Source organism: Rhinopithecus bieti, unplaced genomic scaffold (assembly GCF_001698545.2).
Source record: "Rhinopithecus bieti isolate Rb0 unplaced genomic scaffold, ASM169854v2 scaffold_59, whole genome shotgun sequence".
NCBI classification, from domain to species: Eukaryota; Metazoa; Chordata; class Mammalia; order Primates; family Cercopithecidae; genus Rhinopithecus; species Rhinopithecus bieti.
In genome coordinates, this window is record NW_016803115.1 from 1,037,764 (window position 1) to 1,052,822 (window position 15,059).

Below are 15,059 nucleotides of genomic sequence, written 5' to 3' on the forward strand. Positions count from 1 at the left end.
TATCAAAATGTCACATGTAACCACAAAAATATATACAACTGTAATATATCAGTATTTTAAAGATACTATGTTAGCCCTTTCCAAGGTGGTAATGCTTTTCAAATTAGCAGCCTTCCATATTTCGAAATCTGTGGTAACCAAATAAAAACAGAAAACATAAGAAGAAAAGTCAAAGCACATATGGGGCATTAAAGATACACCGTGATTTTTGTTTGCTACTGAAAATGTTTATTATAAAGCATAAACACCAAATAAGAAAATGACACACATGTATGCTATCATTGACATTTTTTTTTTTTTTTTTTCAGGAAAACCTCGTTATGCTGAGACCTGGGATTTTCATGTGTCAGCATCTACCTTTCTGCAGTTTGAAATGAGCATGGGCTGTAGCAAGCCTTTCAGCAGCTCCCACAGCGTACAGCTCCAGTATTCTCTGAACAATGGCAAGGACTGGCATCTTGTCACTGAAGAGTGTGTTCCTCCAACCATTGGCTGTCTGCACTACACGGAAAGTTCAATTTACACCTCGGAAAGATTCCAGAATTGGAAGCGGATCACTGTCTACCTTCCACTCTCCACCATGTGAGAATTGTCATTTGGCTACATATCAGAACGCTGGGTGCCTGTCACTTAATTTGAAAATAATTGTGATTCTGCCTAGGTATTCTATTATTCTTTCATGATAATTATGCATGGAAATGCCAGGAAGAAAAAAGTGCAGGGTGCTTTGCGTTGCAAGTTTTAAATGTGGCTAGAGAGCACCAAAAGTTTTACAAGGCTGAACTTTTCTGTTTTTTGCTAAAATAAAGGCTGCCCACCAGATTCCATTTTAAACTTGTAAAATAAGTCTCTGCCCGTAAACCAGACTGATACTTATTCACACTAAGCAGTATGTGAAATTACCACATATTGGAGAGTATCCTTAGTTTTTTTTCATCTCAGTACCACAATATGAACAAAAGGTTGGTTCCTTTGGAATGCTCATATTATTTTGCATCTGTCTTCCCCTCCCCGGCATTTCAGATCACATTCAAGAGTTGTGCTGACTTACAGCAGGCTCCCACTTTTGTGGCGTAGGCATTTGGATCATTGGAGGATGTTTCTAGGAACTAACGGGTACTATGGTGACTGATTACCTCCTGGGACTGCACCCCCCAAGATCTTTTCCTCTCCCTTCCTGTGCTCTGTTCTGAATGGCAGGTTGCATTTCCCAGCCTCCTACATCTGCTGTCAGACACTGGCAGGAGAAAGGAGGGGAGAAATAAGGGATAAATCAGGGTGTTCCTCCCCGTTGTTTCTGCCTCAACTGCATCTTGGCCAACTTCTGTGGCTCTAGCTCCCCTGGGTGGCCCTCCAGGTGACCCTGGTCCCTGGGCACCAGCAGCAACACTTCCTCCCTGTGTCCCTCCAGTCTTAGACTCATAGTAAGTGACCTCCTGACTTTGCTAAACTCTGGTTTCCTCACTGCTTCTACTGGCTTCTCTGCTCTGCCACTTTCTATACATCCAATTCCTTGCATTAATTTCTTTCTGTGTTAAGAATTTATAGTGGTTTCTGTTTTCCTGGTGCAAACCTGATCCAGACATTTACAACCAAGTGGCAAGGGAAAATTCAGGAAGCCAAAACATTTTCGTATTTAGCCTAAAATAGTTTCCTATGACTGCTAAAGCTTTAAATAGTGCTTACTTGTAGCTCATTTACTCATTTTTTTTTTAATTCAACAAACACTTACTGAATATCTACAGTTTTTAAGCACTCTGGTACTAAATGAATAAGCTGATGCCGGGATCCAAATATATTAAAGTCATGCATCACTTAACGATGGTGATACATCTGAGAAATGCATTGTTAGGCAATTCCATTGTTGTGTGAACATCATAGAGTGAACTTACATAAACCTTCATAGTTTAGCCCATTACACACCTATGCTGTATGATCTAGCCTATTGCTCCTCAGCTACAAAGCTCTACAGCATTTTACTATACTAAATACTGTAAGCAATTGTAACATAATTCCAAGTATTTATATATCTAAACATGGGAAAGGTACAATAAAAATATGGTATAAAAGATTAAAAACTGGTACACTTGTATAGGGTATTTCCCATAAACAGAGCTTACAGGACTGGAAGTTGCTCTGGGTGAGTCAGTGAGTGAGTGGTGAGTGAATGTGAAGGCCTAGAATATTACTGTACACTACTATGGACTTCATAAACACTATGCACTTAGGGTCCACTAAATTTAAAAACAGAATATTTTCTTTCTTCAATAATAAATTCACCTTACTCTAACTTTTCATTTTATAAACTTTTAAAACTTTTAGACTCCTTTGTGATAATACTTAGCTTAAAACACAAGCACATTGTACATCTGTACAAAAATGTTTTCTTTCTATCTTTATTCTATAAGCTTTTAATATTTTGAGAACTTTAACATTTAAAACTTCTTTCTTAAAAACTAAGACACAAAAACACACATTATTAGCCTTGGCATACACAAGGTCAGAATCATCAAGATGTCAATCGACAATAAGAATTTTTTTCAGCTCCATTATAATCTTATGAGACCACCGTCATAAACACAGTCCATCATCAACAGAAACGTCGTTACACAGCACATCACTGTATTTAGGATAACAAACCTCTAAGCAGCTATTTATGCTATAAGATGATACCAGAGGAAGTACTCAGAGATATTATCGAAACACAGGAGGATACTACCTAACTCATTTGGGGAGAACTGGAGGGAGCTTTCTAAAGGAGTTGATGTCTCAGCTGACTCTGAGTAGGGCTTATCCAGGAGAAGAGGGGAGCGAGAGGGCATTTGTCCTGGCGTAAGCCAAAACAAAATCCAGGAAGCCAGAAAAAGCATGAGTGGATGGGGAAATTCAAGTGTTCAGTGTTGCCAGAATATAATTGTGAGGTAAGAAGTAGGAGGTCTAGAGCCAGGAAAGAGGGCAGACAATGGAGGAGCCATGTATGTCATCATAAATAGTTTGGTCTTGACAGTGCACGTGTTGGGGAACCACTGACGGGTGTTAAACAGTGGTGCTGTGATGAGGTTTCCATGTTAAAGCCACCATGCCGACAGCTGTGTCACATCCTTGGAGAACTTGTGTAGGAGAAACAGTACTACTTAGAATGGTGCTGCTGAAATTCTACTTCAAGTAGACTGTGTTCCACGTTCCACATAATAGACAAACACACTTCTATGCAAACTTTTCCTAAGTCAGGGACTGTTACTGTTGTTTGGTAAGTCTGCATCTCTTTCTGGATAAAGCAGTCTTGTGACCCAAGATACTCCAAGTCACAGACTGCAAATAAATAGAAAATATGAGAATGCATCACTCATTCTAGACCTCAGCTTTAGAAAGCCAGAACCTCGAGAACCAAAGCAGAGTGCAGAAGTATCAAGGGCTTCCATTTACTCTCAGAAACGATTCCGGGACAGTAAAGTAGAGACCTCCCTGCCAGAATTTTGTCAGACTCCAAGTTTTCCTCATATTTATCACCTTCAGTCCCTCCCAGTACTGAATAGCAATAAGAGTCTGAAAGCAAAACTAAAATTCTGCATGTATTTCAAAACAAAACAAGTGGATATTTCAAAATAACTTTTCCATTTCACACATGTGTTTGTAGACTCTTACATGAGAAAAAAAAAAGTGAAAGTTTGTTTATATAAAAAAAGTGAAGTTTGTTTATATAAAACAACATGCTTTCTACTCTCCTATTGATAAGTCAAGAGAAAACAGCATTTCCTACTACTTAGTAGGAAGATAAAGTGCGTCAAGGAAGAGACAACTGGACTCTGGAGGAAGGCACTTTGAAGAGAAAAGGGAATGAAAATAAATGTCCTTGTGTTTTCAAGGTTGCTCGTCAAACCAATGGTGTGTTTTCTTTGGTTAGTTCTCCCAGGACCCGGTTCAGATGGATTCAGGCCAACTACACTGTGGGGGCTGATTCCTGGGCGATTGATAATGTTGTACTGGCCTCAGGGTGCCCTTGGATGTGCTCAGGACGAGGGATTTGTGATGCTGGACACTGTGTGTAAGTTAATAAAACTGGCAGTTTCTTTCTTTGCAACACAAAAATAAATATGGCTCTTTGAACTCGTGACAAATGTCTTTTCTCCACTCCCTCTCTTTCCTAGGTGTGACCGGGGCTTTGGTGGACCCTATTGTGTTCCTGTTGTTCCTCTGCCCTCGATTCTTAAAGACGATTTCAATGGGAACTTGCATCCTGACCTTTGGCCTGAAGTGTATGGTGCAGAGAGGGGGAATCTGAATGGTGAAACCATCAAATCTGGCACATCTCTAATTTTCAAAGGGGTCAGATACAGATAAGATTCTCCTTCCCAACATTACTACTAACACTGTCTTCGTCAGTCACTGCTCAACACAAATGCATTTCTGAATCTCTTCAAATGACATAATATTTAATACATAGTTATTGACTTTTAGCCCAAACCCTGTTTCCTCTTCTGAGTGCAATCACTTTTTCATGATCACTTGGGCATAAACTTTTTCCTCTGCTTTGGTGATCAGACCTTCCTTACTTCCTGCTGGAATTATATACATAAATTTATATGTATATAGTTTTTAGAATGTAAATTTCCATAATCTAAGATTTAATGTTACTAAATATTTAACTTGGAATATTTTCTGAATGACTTTATGAACGGTCTGTAGTTTTTCTTTTGTCTTTTTTTCTGCCCATAGAACCATTTGGTGACTTTAAGGAAACCAAATATTTGGCCGGGCGTGGTGGCTCACACCTGTAATCCCAGCACTTTGGGAGGCCAAGGTGGGCAGATCACGAGGTCAGGAGATGGAGACCATCCTGGCGAACACGGTGAAACCCCGTCTCTACTAAAAATACAAAAAATTAGCCGGACGTGGTGATGGGCACCTGTAGTCCCAACTACTCGGGAGGCTGAGGCAGGAGAATGGCGTGAACCCGGGAGGTGGAGGTTACAGTGAGCCAACGTTGCACCACTGCACTCTAGCCTGGGTGACAGAGTGAGACTCCGTCTCAAAAAAAAAAAAAAAAAAGAAAAGAAAAGAAAAGAAAACCAAATATTTAAGTCAAGTAAAATAGCATTCTCAAACATCTTCTTGTATTTCAACCTAGATGTTCGGTTAGAGAGATGTTAAGCAATTGTGTGACACTCTGTGCTAAGCTGGCACATCTTCATATGTGAATACATGCCACACCCATCTCTCTCAGCGTGGGGAAATTGGCTAACCTAGGTGTGCAAATGAAGTATTTGACAAAAACCTGCATGGGTTTCTGTACAACCCTAATGATTAACATCTAACACCTAGAAAATTAGATACCCTGGAACTTTTTCAATTATAGTTAATAGATGCCAGTTATCATCCTTGTGTGAATCCAAATTCTTCTCAAGTTTTGGATGAGAAAGAAAGCAATGCATAGTGCCTGAGAAAGATTTACAAGTCCCTGAGAGTTTTGAGGGACTGAAGAAATTGAGGTGGAACATTCAGAGTGGAGACTCCTGGTTTGGGGGGCAGCGGGGTTTGTTTTGTTTTGTCTTAACTAAGATGTTAGTTCTCGTTACCACTAGCTCACATCTGACCCATTTGAACCAGCTGACAAGACTAAAAAGCAGAAGTCCTATAACTTTTTGTGATTGACAGATATTTATCTGATAAATTTTTAAGTGGTAGAATTAACCTAGTCTTTTGATCCTCTAAACAAGAAAGATGCATAGTGTTTTGTATTTTCCCTTTAGCCATCCAAATGCAAGAGCAGCCAAGCATTCTATGTGTTAGACATATTATCTATCAGCTCTGCAAGATGTAGAGAGGACTCAGCGTGTGCCATTCAGTAGGTTGCAGTTTGACCTAGAAAGTCATTCTTTCGCGAAAAAGGATATGATAGTCTCTTTTTAATGTTTACAGATTCAGGAATACTATCTACTATTAAAATAGCTTGTTTGTTACAAAAGAATTTCTCACATTTAGCACAAATGGATCAGAACCTGAAAAAGGATGAGAAAAGAAACACATCTGTGTGAACTAGAATATATGTGGCAGCAGAGTTTGACAGTTCTGCTGTATAAATATCAATACAAAATGCTAACCTATAAACAAATATTGCAACTATAAAAGAAAGATACTTTCAGTTTACAAATCATGCCCACTTTCAATAAAATTGCTCCTACAAAATACAGTGTAAAATAGGTCCCTTTATGAGTGGCTTGTATTGACGCATGGGAACAATTTTATACTTGCATTCCATAATCAAGGGGAAAGAGTAATCGTATTTCTATATTACAGTGTTAGCAAGGGATATTTATTACCTGAATCTATCAACTATCTACCTCAAAGCTTTTTCATTACAATCTGAAGAAGGGACCTTTCCTCTGAACCTCAACTTCCACATAGCATTGAGCTCTAAAAGAATCCAACACTTAGCCAGGCACAGTGGTGCACATCTCTAGTCCCAGCTACAGTGGGGGCTGAGGTGGGAGGATCATTTGAGGCCAGGAGTTCGAGTCTCTAGGGAGCTATGATAACATTTATAAATAGCCACTGGGAAAGAGAGCAAGACTCTATCTCTTAAAAAAAAAAAAAAACAAAATCCAAGGCTTTATGCAAGTGTATAAGGAAGAGGGTAAAGACATTAAGACATGAAGAAATGAAGAAGACGCATGGGTTAGGTATCATGGACTCAGCAGAGCAGTGAATTACTAGGCATAAAAAAAAACAAAGACTAGAAATATAAGGCTTTTACATGGCAACCTGTTCTGGAAGTATGAATCTGTGCTTTGTGAAGTTATGAGATAGGTTAAATGCAGTTGCTTTTTCATTACAACGTCAAATAATTTTCAAATTCTACATTTGGCATTATCTGGATATTTTTCTCCCCAAACCAAAAGATAGTTTAATAAAGAAAACACTGGTATCTTATAAAGGATACACATTTTAGAATCTGACATATCTGGGTTCAAATCCTACCATCACCACTTACAAACTATGTAATCTTGAGAAAGTTACTTTCCCTCCCTGAGTTTTAGTTTGCTTATCTGCAGCATGAAAATAACATTTTTCTCTTAGTAGTGCTAGGTGCTTTAAATGAGTAAAGTGTCTATCTTAGCACCCAGCGTGTATAGGCACTCAACATATGGTTGCTATTGTGGAATTTGCTCTGCTTACATTTTTTTCAGCTATTGAGCAATGTGATCTATAATATATATGATGAAGAAGAGGAAAAATGTTCCCTTTTAGCTAAAATTACATTTGGCATTTGTTAGTTGATGAGAAATCAGTTGACAGTGTCCACTTATTATCACACAGCCATACATCCGTAGAGTCACGTCATTCAGAAGTTGCAGCTGAAAAACTAAAAGACCTGTTTGGACCTTATGCTATTTGCATAGTGAAATTCTGTTTTACTGGCTGTCACTGCAATCCTATGTACCCATGAAGAAAAGAACCTTTCAAGTTGTCAATCCTAGGCAACGAGAAATAGTTAAATTAGCAGAAAAAATTATGAAAGCTAATGTGGTCTGTTTCCTTGTTCATTGACTTCTCTGCATGAGTGCTTACAGCCTGAGCATCAGGCCTTGCCTTAGTTATGCCTTATTTAACTTGACCCACTCGGGGGTGGTGGTGTGTCTGCCTGAATGAGAGCCCCTGGGGCTATCAGAGTGAGCAAAGGAGTAGTAAGTTCCTAAGACTCCTTGGAACCCTGAGAAAGTTACCTATTAGTTCCCATCTTCCAGCGGGAGCACTTGGCACGTTTTCCATCTGCTTCCTCGTTACTCCTCTCGTAACATGCTGTGATCAAAGGAGTCTATTTTTTAAAAAGGCCTGTAGATATGTAATGCTATCATTTTGCACCGCTTTTAGAAGAGTCACAGAAAAGTATGATTTAGAGTTGAGACAATGAAACTGTGTCATTCAGGCACAGGATATGAAAGCCATTTAGAGAGGGGAAACAAGGATCATCCCATATTTCCTTTTAAACTAGGCAAAATTTGCTTCTTGATCATGATATGCATTTATTACTTGGCTAATGCAAGTTAGGTGTATAAAATCAAAGGGACACAATTTTGCAAGTGAAAAAAAATGTTGCTTAACATACATGTTTTTATTTTCAGGAAGGAATAAGGATGCTTATTTCAAGAGATCTGGATTGTACAAATACGATGTATGTCCAGTTTTCACTTAGATTTATAGCAAAAGGTAAGTATGAATTCATTATTTTCCTTCAAGAGAATTCTCCCCTGTACAATTCCTTTTCCACAAAGAAATCACAGATTTAAGGCCCATAAGTTTTGTTATATGGAAGAGCTAACATATATTGGTATACATAAAGGTTTACAAGTGTTTTTCTTTAATGTAAGTTTATCTTAATATAAGGGGGGGAATATTGATTTTAAATAATTTCAGATAGCTGTAATCCTATTAGTTCTATGGTAGTTAAATTTATCATCGTGTCCCTGGGTCTTTCCACCACTACTTTCTAACTAAAAGAAATCTAAAATTTAAAATGTTTAACTTGTGAAAATGTGGTTTTCTTTTACAGATATGAATCCAAAAAAAGCCTATTCTTAGTCATTCTGACTTTTCATATTAACTAAATAATTTTCTTGAACAAATTGATGGTAGATATAATACATATTCAAGTAGTTTTTCTTGAAATGTATATGTATAAAAACATTTATATCCTGAGATTTAAATGTTTGACCCTTTGTAAAATCGTGATGCCTGTAGAATCAAAATGTTTTGATGTAATGTTTCCTAAATACAGAAAGATGTCTGTGCATATCTCAGAGAGAAAGAGAGGTATTATTGTGTGCACATCCAAGGTTTGGTGTGTATTTTGAGATATACAGAAAGCCCAACCTGTCATCCCCTTAAGTTGCTTCTGAAGCATTTGGACTATAAAGCCTCCAAGTAAAATAAGTTCACGTATGCATTGATGCCTAAAGATTCAGCTAAGAATATACCATTTCCCCATTTTTATCACAATATGTTTTATACCTGTGTTATCTTCTTCCTAGGTACCCCAGAGAGATCTCACTCTATTCTATTACAATTCTCCATCAATGGAGGAATCACTTGGCACCTGATGGATGAATTTTACTTTCCTCAAACAACCAATATACTTTTCATCAATGTTCCCTTGCCATACACTGCCCAAACCAATGCTACAAGATTCAGACTCTGGCAACCTTATAATAATGGTAAAAATGCATGTGTTCTCCTGTGATCAGAACTGACAGTGGCATGTTAACACATTTGTTTCTAAGGTGTGGAGGTAGTGTTTGTGAACTGAGCAGCTTAACTGTCCACAGCACACACATTGTACATGCTTCACTTTTGACAAGTGTATTAGTCTGTTTTCATGCTGCTGATAAAGACATACCCAGATTGGGAAGAAAAAGAGGTTTAATTGGACTTACAGTTCCACATGGCTGGGGAGGCCTCAGAATCATGGTGGGAGGTGAAAGGCATGTCTTACATGGTGGCAGCAAGAGAAAATAAGGAAGATGCAAAAGCGGAAACCCCTGATAAACCCATCAGATCTCATCAGACTTACTTGCTACCACGAGAACATTATGGAGGAAACTGCTCTCATGATTCAAATTATCTCCCACTTGGTCCCTTCCACAATACATGAGAATTATGGGAGTACAATTCAAAATGAGATTTGGGTGGGGACACAGAGCCAAACCATATCAACAATTCTCAATAAATATTTAAATATTTAACATATATATGTATATATAATCTCTTCCTATTTGACTGTAGGTTCTCCTGTTATTGTAAATATAGCTGAATTCTGTTACAGAGCTAAAGCTTTTTAAAAACAATCCAGCATTATCATTGGGCACTCATCAATTGTAATGACATTTTTGTTGCCTTTATTTGGGAATACATAGTTCTTCTGAGTGTGGGAATACATAGTTCTTCTGAGTGTGGCATTTCATTAGTGAAATAGAACACTATTGCAAAATGCCGTGGTGAAGTGAGAGGGACTTAGACCAAGCAGATAGTGCCACAGATAAAATATTCTTATCACATACACTTGCTTCAGTGATAAGTTAAAGTGAATGTATAATTTAATAGCATTTCAAATGGTTACAGAAAATGATTCTACAAATTGGTAATGTTTTATTGCTTCCTATATTTCTATTAACTGTGGATTATAAAGGACCAGACTTTACCAAGTCATGCATATAATCTCCTAAATAAATATGGAGATGCCACATTAAGCAGCAGATTCTTTGCAGAGGTAACACAAAAATGGAAAAGGCAAAGGTTCTCCCATCTCTAAAATTTAACCTATTTCATTAACAATTAATAAGTTAAAAATAAAACATAAAACAAAATTTTTAATTTATTGTGAGACATATACATACATCTTGTCACTGAATAAAAGTCCAAAAAAGGAATGTGCCAGGTGTGGTGGCTCACAACTGTAATCCCAACACTTAGGGAGGCCGAGGCAGGTGGATCATCTGAGGTCAGGAGTTCGAGACCAGCCTGGCCAACATGGTGAAACCCCATCTGTACAAAAATACAAAAAAATTAGCTGGGTGTGGTGGCACACACCTGTAATCCCAACTACTCGGGAGTCTGTGGCAGGAGAATCACTTGAACCCGGGAGGCAGAGGTTGGAGTGAGCCAGATGGCACCACTGTACTCCAGCCTGGGTGACAGAGGGATTGCTGGCTTCATACTATGTTTGAAATGCTCACCTAATTTTTTTTTTTCATTAATTCCACCAACCACTTTCTAAACAAGAAGAGGAAAGAATGCGACTAAAATTAGAACACTGATAGGATTAGAGATAGAGACCTATGATTTCATTCAAAGCATCAGGTTTGTTCTACAGGCTCCTATTTACAGTTCCTTTTTTAAAATGTTCTGTAAGAATTGTACTAAAGTAGAGATCAGTGAAGAAGCAACCTAGGGAATCTTGACGTTTCTGCTTGGCATGGACTTATCACCTTGTTTCAAGGTCAGTCCAAACAGTGCTTTACAAAAGCAGTCTGGCTTTTACCCTTCTTATCTACTCTATAACATATTCCTTAAACACCTGGTCTAAATCACTGAATCAAATCCTATAGCAGTAAAAAGAGTGATTTCCCTCGTTTCCCATATATTCCCACAGTATCTCCAAATCAACATAGAAGACTTGAAAAACATTAAGAAAACATGGAGTATTATTGATCAGAGAATATGTTTCTTCTTTGTTAAATAAACAAATAAATACAGTTGTGTATCAGGGCATTCTTTTAATGGCCATAGTCCTTCAGCCTGACTCAAGTATGGGTTGACCCTAAAAAGTCATGAATTGCTCCCTGAATAGACTGGTTAGTGTACCTTAGTTCTAAGTCCACTAACTGACCACCCATTCTCACAGATAGCATGTCTCACAGATTCCCCTAAACCACTAAAATACAACTCAAAACCCACTCTTGCCAGGGGAGGGTTCATAGCACTGCTATTATTTGAAGGACAGCATGCTTTCACGTACATGATATACAAAGCATTATCACAGCTTTCTGAAATTAACAAGGCAGTTCCACGCTACAGCAATTTAATATGGTTGCAAGCTTAATTTTTTGGTTTTTTTTTTTTTTTTTTTTGAGACAGCATCTTGCTCTGCTGCCCAGGCTGGAGTGCAGTGGCGAGATCTTGGCTCACTGCAACTTCCACCTCCCAGGCTCAACCGTCCTCCCCCACAGCCTCCTGAGTAGCTGGGACTACAGGCACGCACTGCCACACCCAGCTAATTTGTTGTTTATTTGTTTGTTTTTTTGTGGAGACAGGGTTTTGCCATATTGCCCAGGCTCAGGCAATCCGCCCACCTTGGGCTCCCAAAGTGCTGGGATTACAGGCGTGAGCCACTGCACCTGGCCAGTTTTAATCACTGACAATATACTGTTATGTAGTTTATGGGTTTTTTTCCCCCCTAGAAAGCATATGGATTTGGCAGGTGGGTGGTTTGTGTGGTTCTTTTTTGAGACATGGTCTTGCTCTGTTGCCCAGGCTGGAGTGCCGTGGCATGGTCACAGCTCACTATAACCTCAAACTCCTGGACCCAAGCAGTCCTCCCACCTCAGCCTCTTGAGTAGCTGGGACTACAGGCATGTGCAACCACACCTGGCTAATTTTTTTTATTTTTTGCAGAGATGAGCCCTTACTATGTTGCCCAGGCTGGTCTTGAACTCCTGGGCTCAAAAAATCCTCCTGTAGAAGGCATATGTTTAACTTACTGTTACTGAGTTGCTTTTGTCCTTTGCTTTCTTTCAATGGGCAAAAGGGTTCATTTGATTTTCATCACTGGAAAAACTTGCTTTATCCAAAAATGCCTTAGGTAAGAAAGAAGAAATCTGGATTGTTGATGACTTCATTATCGATGGAAATAATTTAAACAACCCCGTCATGCTCCTGGATACGTTTGACTTTGGGCCCAGAGAAGACAATTGGTTTTTCTATCCTGGTGGTAACATTGGTCTTTATTGTCCGTATTCTTCAAAGGGGGCACCGTAAGTATTTAAGAATCTAAACATAAAACCACTCTTGTATACAAATCATGATGAACTTTCGCCTAAATAGGTTCCTGGTTGTTTTCCTGTGTAACAGGGAAGAAGATTCAGCTATGGTGTTTGTTTCCAATGAAGTTGGTGAGCATTCCATTACCACCCGTGACCTCAATGTGAATGAGAACACCATCATACAATTTGAGGTACTTGACTTTGTTCTAGAATAAATGCTTTAAATTTTATATTGAATGGCCGGGCTCGGTGGCTCACGCCTGTAATCCCAGCACTTTGGGAGGCCGAGGTGGGCGGATCATGAGGTCAGGAAATCGAGATCATCCTGGCTAACACGGTGAAACCCCGTCTCTACTAAAATACAAAAAATTAGCCGGGCGTGGTGGTGGGTGCCTGTAGTCCCAGCTACTCGGAGGCTGAGGCAGGAGAATGGCGTGAACTCGGGAGGCAGAGCTTGCAGTCAGCCGAGATCGCGCCACTGCACTCCAGCCTGGGCCCAAAGTGAGACTCCGTCTCAAAAAAAAAAAAAAAAAAATTATATTGAACAAAACCTAGGAAAGAGGAGGAAAATCTCAGCTAATTTCATGCATTATGACCTCCCATTTTTGTGTAAGGATGTAAGAGGTTTTGGCATCATCATTTACTTTTATTTACAGAGTCAATTGTCATACTAAGGTTTATTTCTGAATTCTTATCCTTTATGACGTAGTTTCCCCACCTGCTACAATGGGAAGTTGAAATAAATTATTTTAAACATTATAAAAATGAAAAGGCTCATACTATTATTGTATTATAGTTCCACACTTTTTATGTGAAACTTAAAATTTCTTAGGGACCAGGTCAATGTAACTATAGTCTGTGCCATGCTAGTATATTTATATAATATTTATCATGATGTTATTAATTTTACAGATAATACTACACTGTTTTATAATTTCAAATATATTTGCTCTGTGTATTTTATTAATATTTATGCACTCCTTATATTTGTCAAGAGAGCAAATTAATAATTAATATAAAAGTATTTACATATTTCAAAAGCTTAGATAAAATCAGCAGAACCAAAGGTACATTATACCAGTGTTTTAGAATATTAACTTTTCAGAATATTTTTTCCATAGTTGATAAAAGATGACATCATTAGCCCATTTAAGAGTTCCATTATCAGCCAGGCGTGATGGCTCCCACCTGTAATCCCATGACTTTGGGAGACCAAGGTGGGCAGATCATGAGGTCAGGAGTTCAAGACCAGCCTGACCAACATGGTGAAACCCCGTCTCTACTAAAAAATACAAAAATTAGCCGGGTGTGGTGGTGCACACCTGTAATCCCAGCTACTCAGGAGGCTGAGGCAGGGGCATTGCTTGAACCCGGGAGGTGAAGGTTGCAGTGAGCCGAGATTGCGCCACTACACTCCAGCCTGGGTGACAAATGAGACTCCATCTCCAAAAAAAAAAAAAGAATTCAGGTAGAAACAAGTGCCTATAGTCGAAAGTTTATCAAATGTCAATAGTTTACTCATTAGAAGGTAAAAGGTATGTAAGTTCACATACCTACACACACATAATATGTATAGTATATATTTATTGATATATAACTATAGATGGTTATATGTAACTATATATATCAATAACTGGTTGCTATGCTTTGATGGCATGATAGTAAGAAAATGTTAATCTCCACTGGAAAGGGGAAAATTTTTATAGAAAGAATTGCATGCATTTATTTAATTTAATGCACTTGAAAGCATGGAAAAAGGAAGGGAGTGGTTGTTTCCCTAATGGCTAAAAAGGTCTTGACATAAAGACAGAATACACTGGTGGATACCAGGGCAGGGAGGGTAAGGATGTGGGAAGAAGTAGGTGAAAGGAGACAAGCTTGCAGTTATGTAGGATGAATAAGTCTAGAGATCCAATGTACAGCATGAAGACCATAGTTAATTATATAATATCGTATGCTGAAAACGTGTTAAGAGAATAGATTTTAGGTGCTCTTACCACACACACAAAAGGTAACTATGGAAGGTGATAGGTTAATTTGCTTGGCTGTAGTAATTATTTCACTTTGTATATTATATCAAAACAGTATGGGTATACCTTAAGTATATATAATTTTAAAAAGATCTTTCCGTGTGCCAGGGAAATGATGACAATGATTGTATTCTCTTTTGGTATCAAATATGCATTGAAGATTCATGTGTAAAACTCTTGGGATTATTTGGAAGGTGTCACAAGAAGGAAAATAGAAGGTATCCTACCTAGTAGATGGGACAGGGGAAGCTAACGGGGTTAGGGAAACAGTCTTTTCACTATGATGTGCTTGGATTGGCTAGGAAAATGGGCCAAAGGTAAAATTTGGAATTGTCCCAGCCTCTGCCTTATCCACTTCCTGCTTTTTATAAAATGAAGGGAAATAAATTTTTCATGAGGCCCTTTGAGATTCTTTATGAAAAATTATAATTTAAAGGTAATATACAATATGACTCAGTTAGGCAAAACATAATTTTATAGTGTTAAATATTTC

At 38.3% G+C, this 15,059-nt stretch overlaps 1 protein-coding gene across 1 annotated transcript in view; it reads left to right on the forward strand.

The window, feature by feature from the left end:
• Positions 1–15,059, forward strand: part of RELN (reelin) — a 529,597-nt gene that overhangs the window by 433,060 nt on the left and 81,478 nt on the right. Inside the window, exons 34-40 of the mRNA XM_017851861.1 lie at positions 309–582; positions 3,905–4,045; positions 4,149–4,326; positions 8,124–8,208; positions 9,030–9,212; positions 12,356–12,527; positions 12,625–12,727. Of these exons, the coding sequence (XP_017707350.1) occupies positions 309–582; positions 3,905–4,045; positions 4,149–4,326; positions 8,124–8,208; positions 9,030–9,212; positions 12,356–12,527; positions 12,625–12,727 (1,136 nt within the window). The remainder of the gene's footprint in view (positions 1–308; positions 583–3,904; positions 4,046–4,148; positions 4,327–8,123; positions 8,209–9,029; positions 9,213–12,355; positions 12,528–12,624; positions 12,728–15,059) is intronic.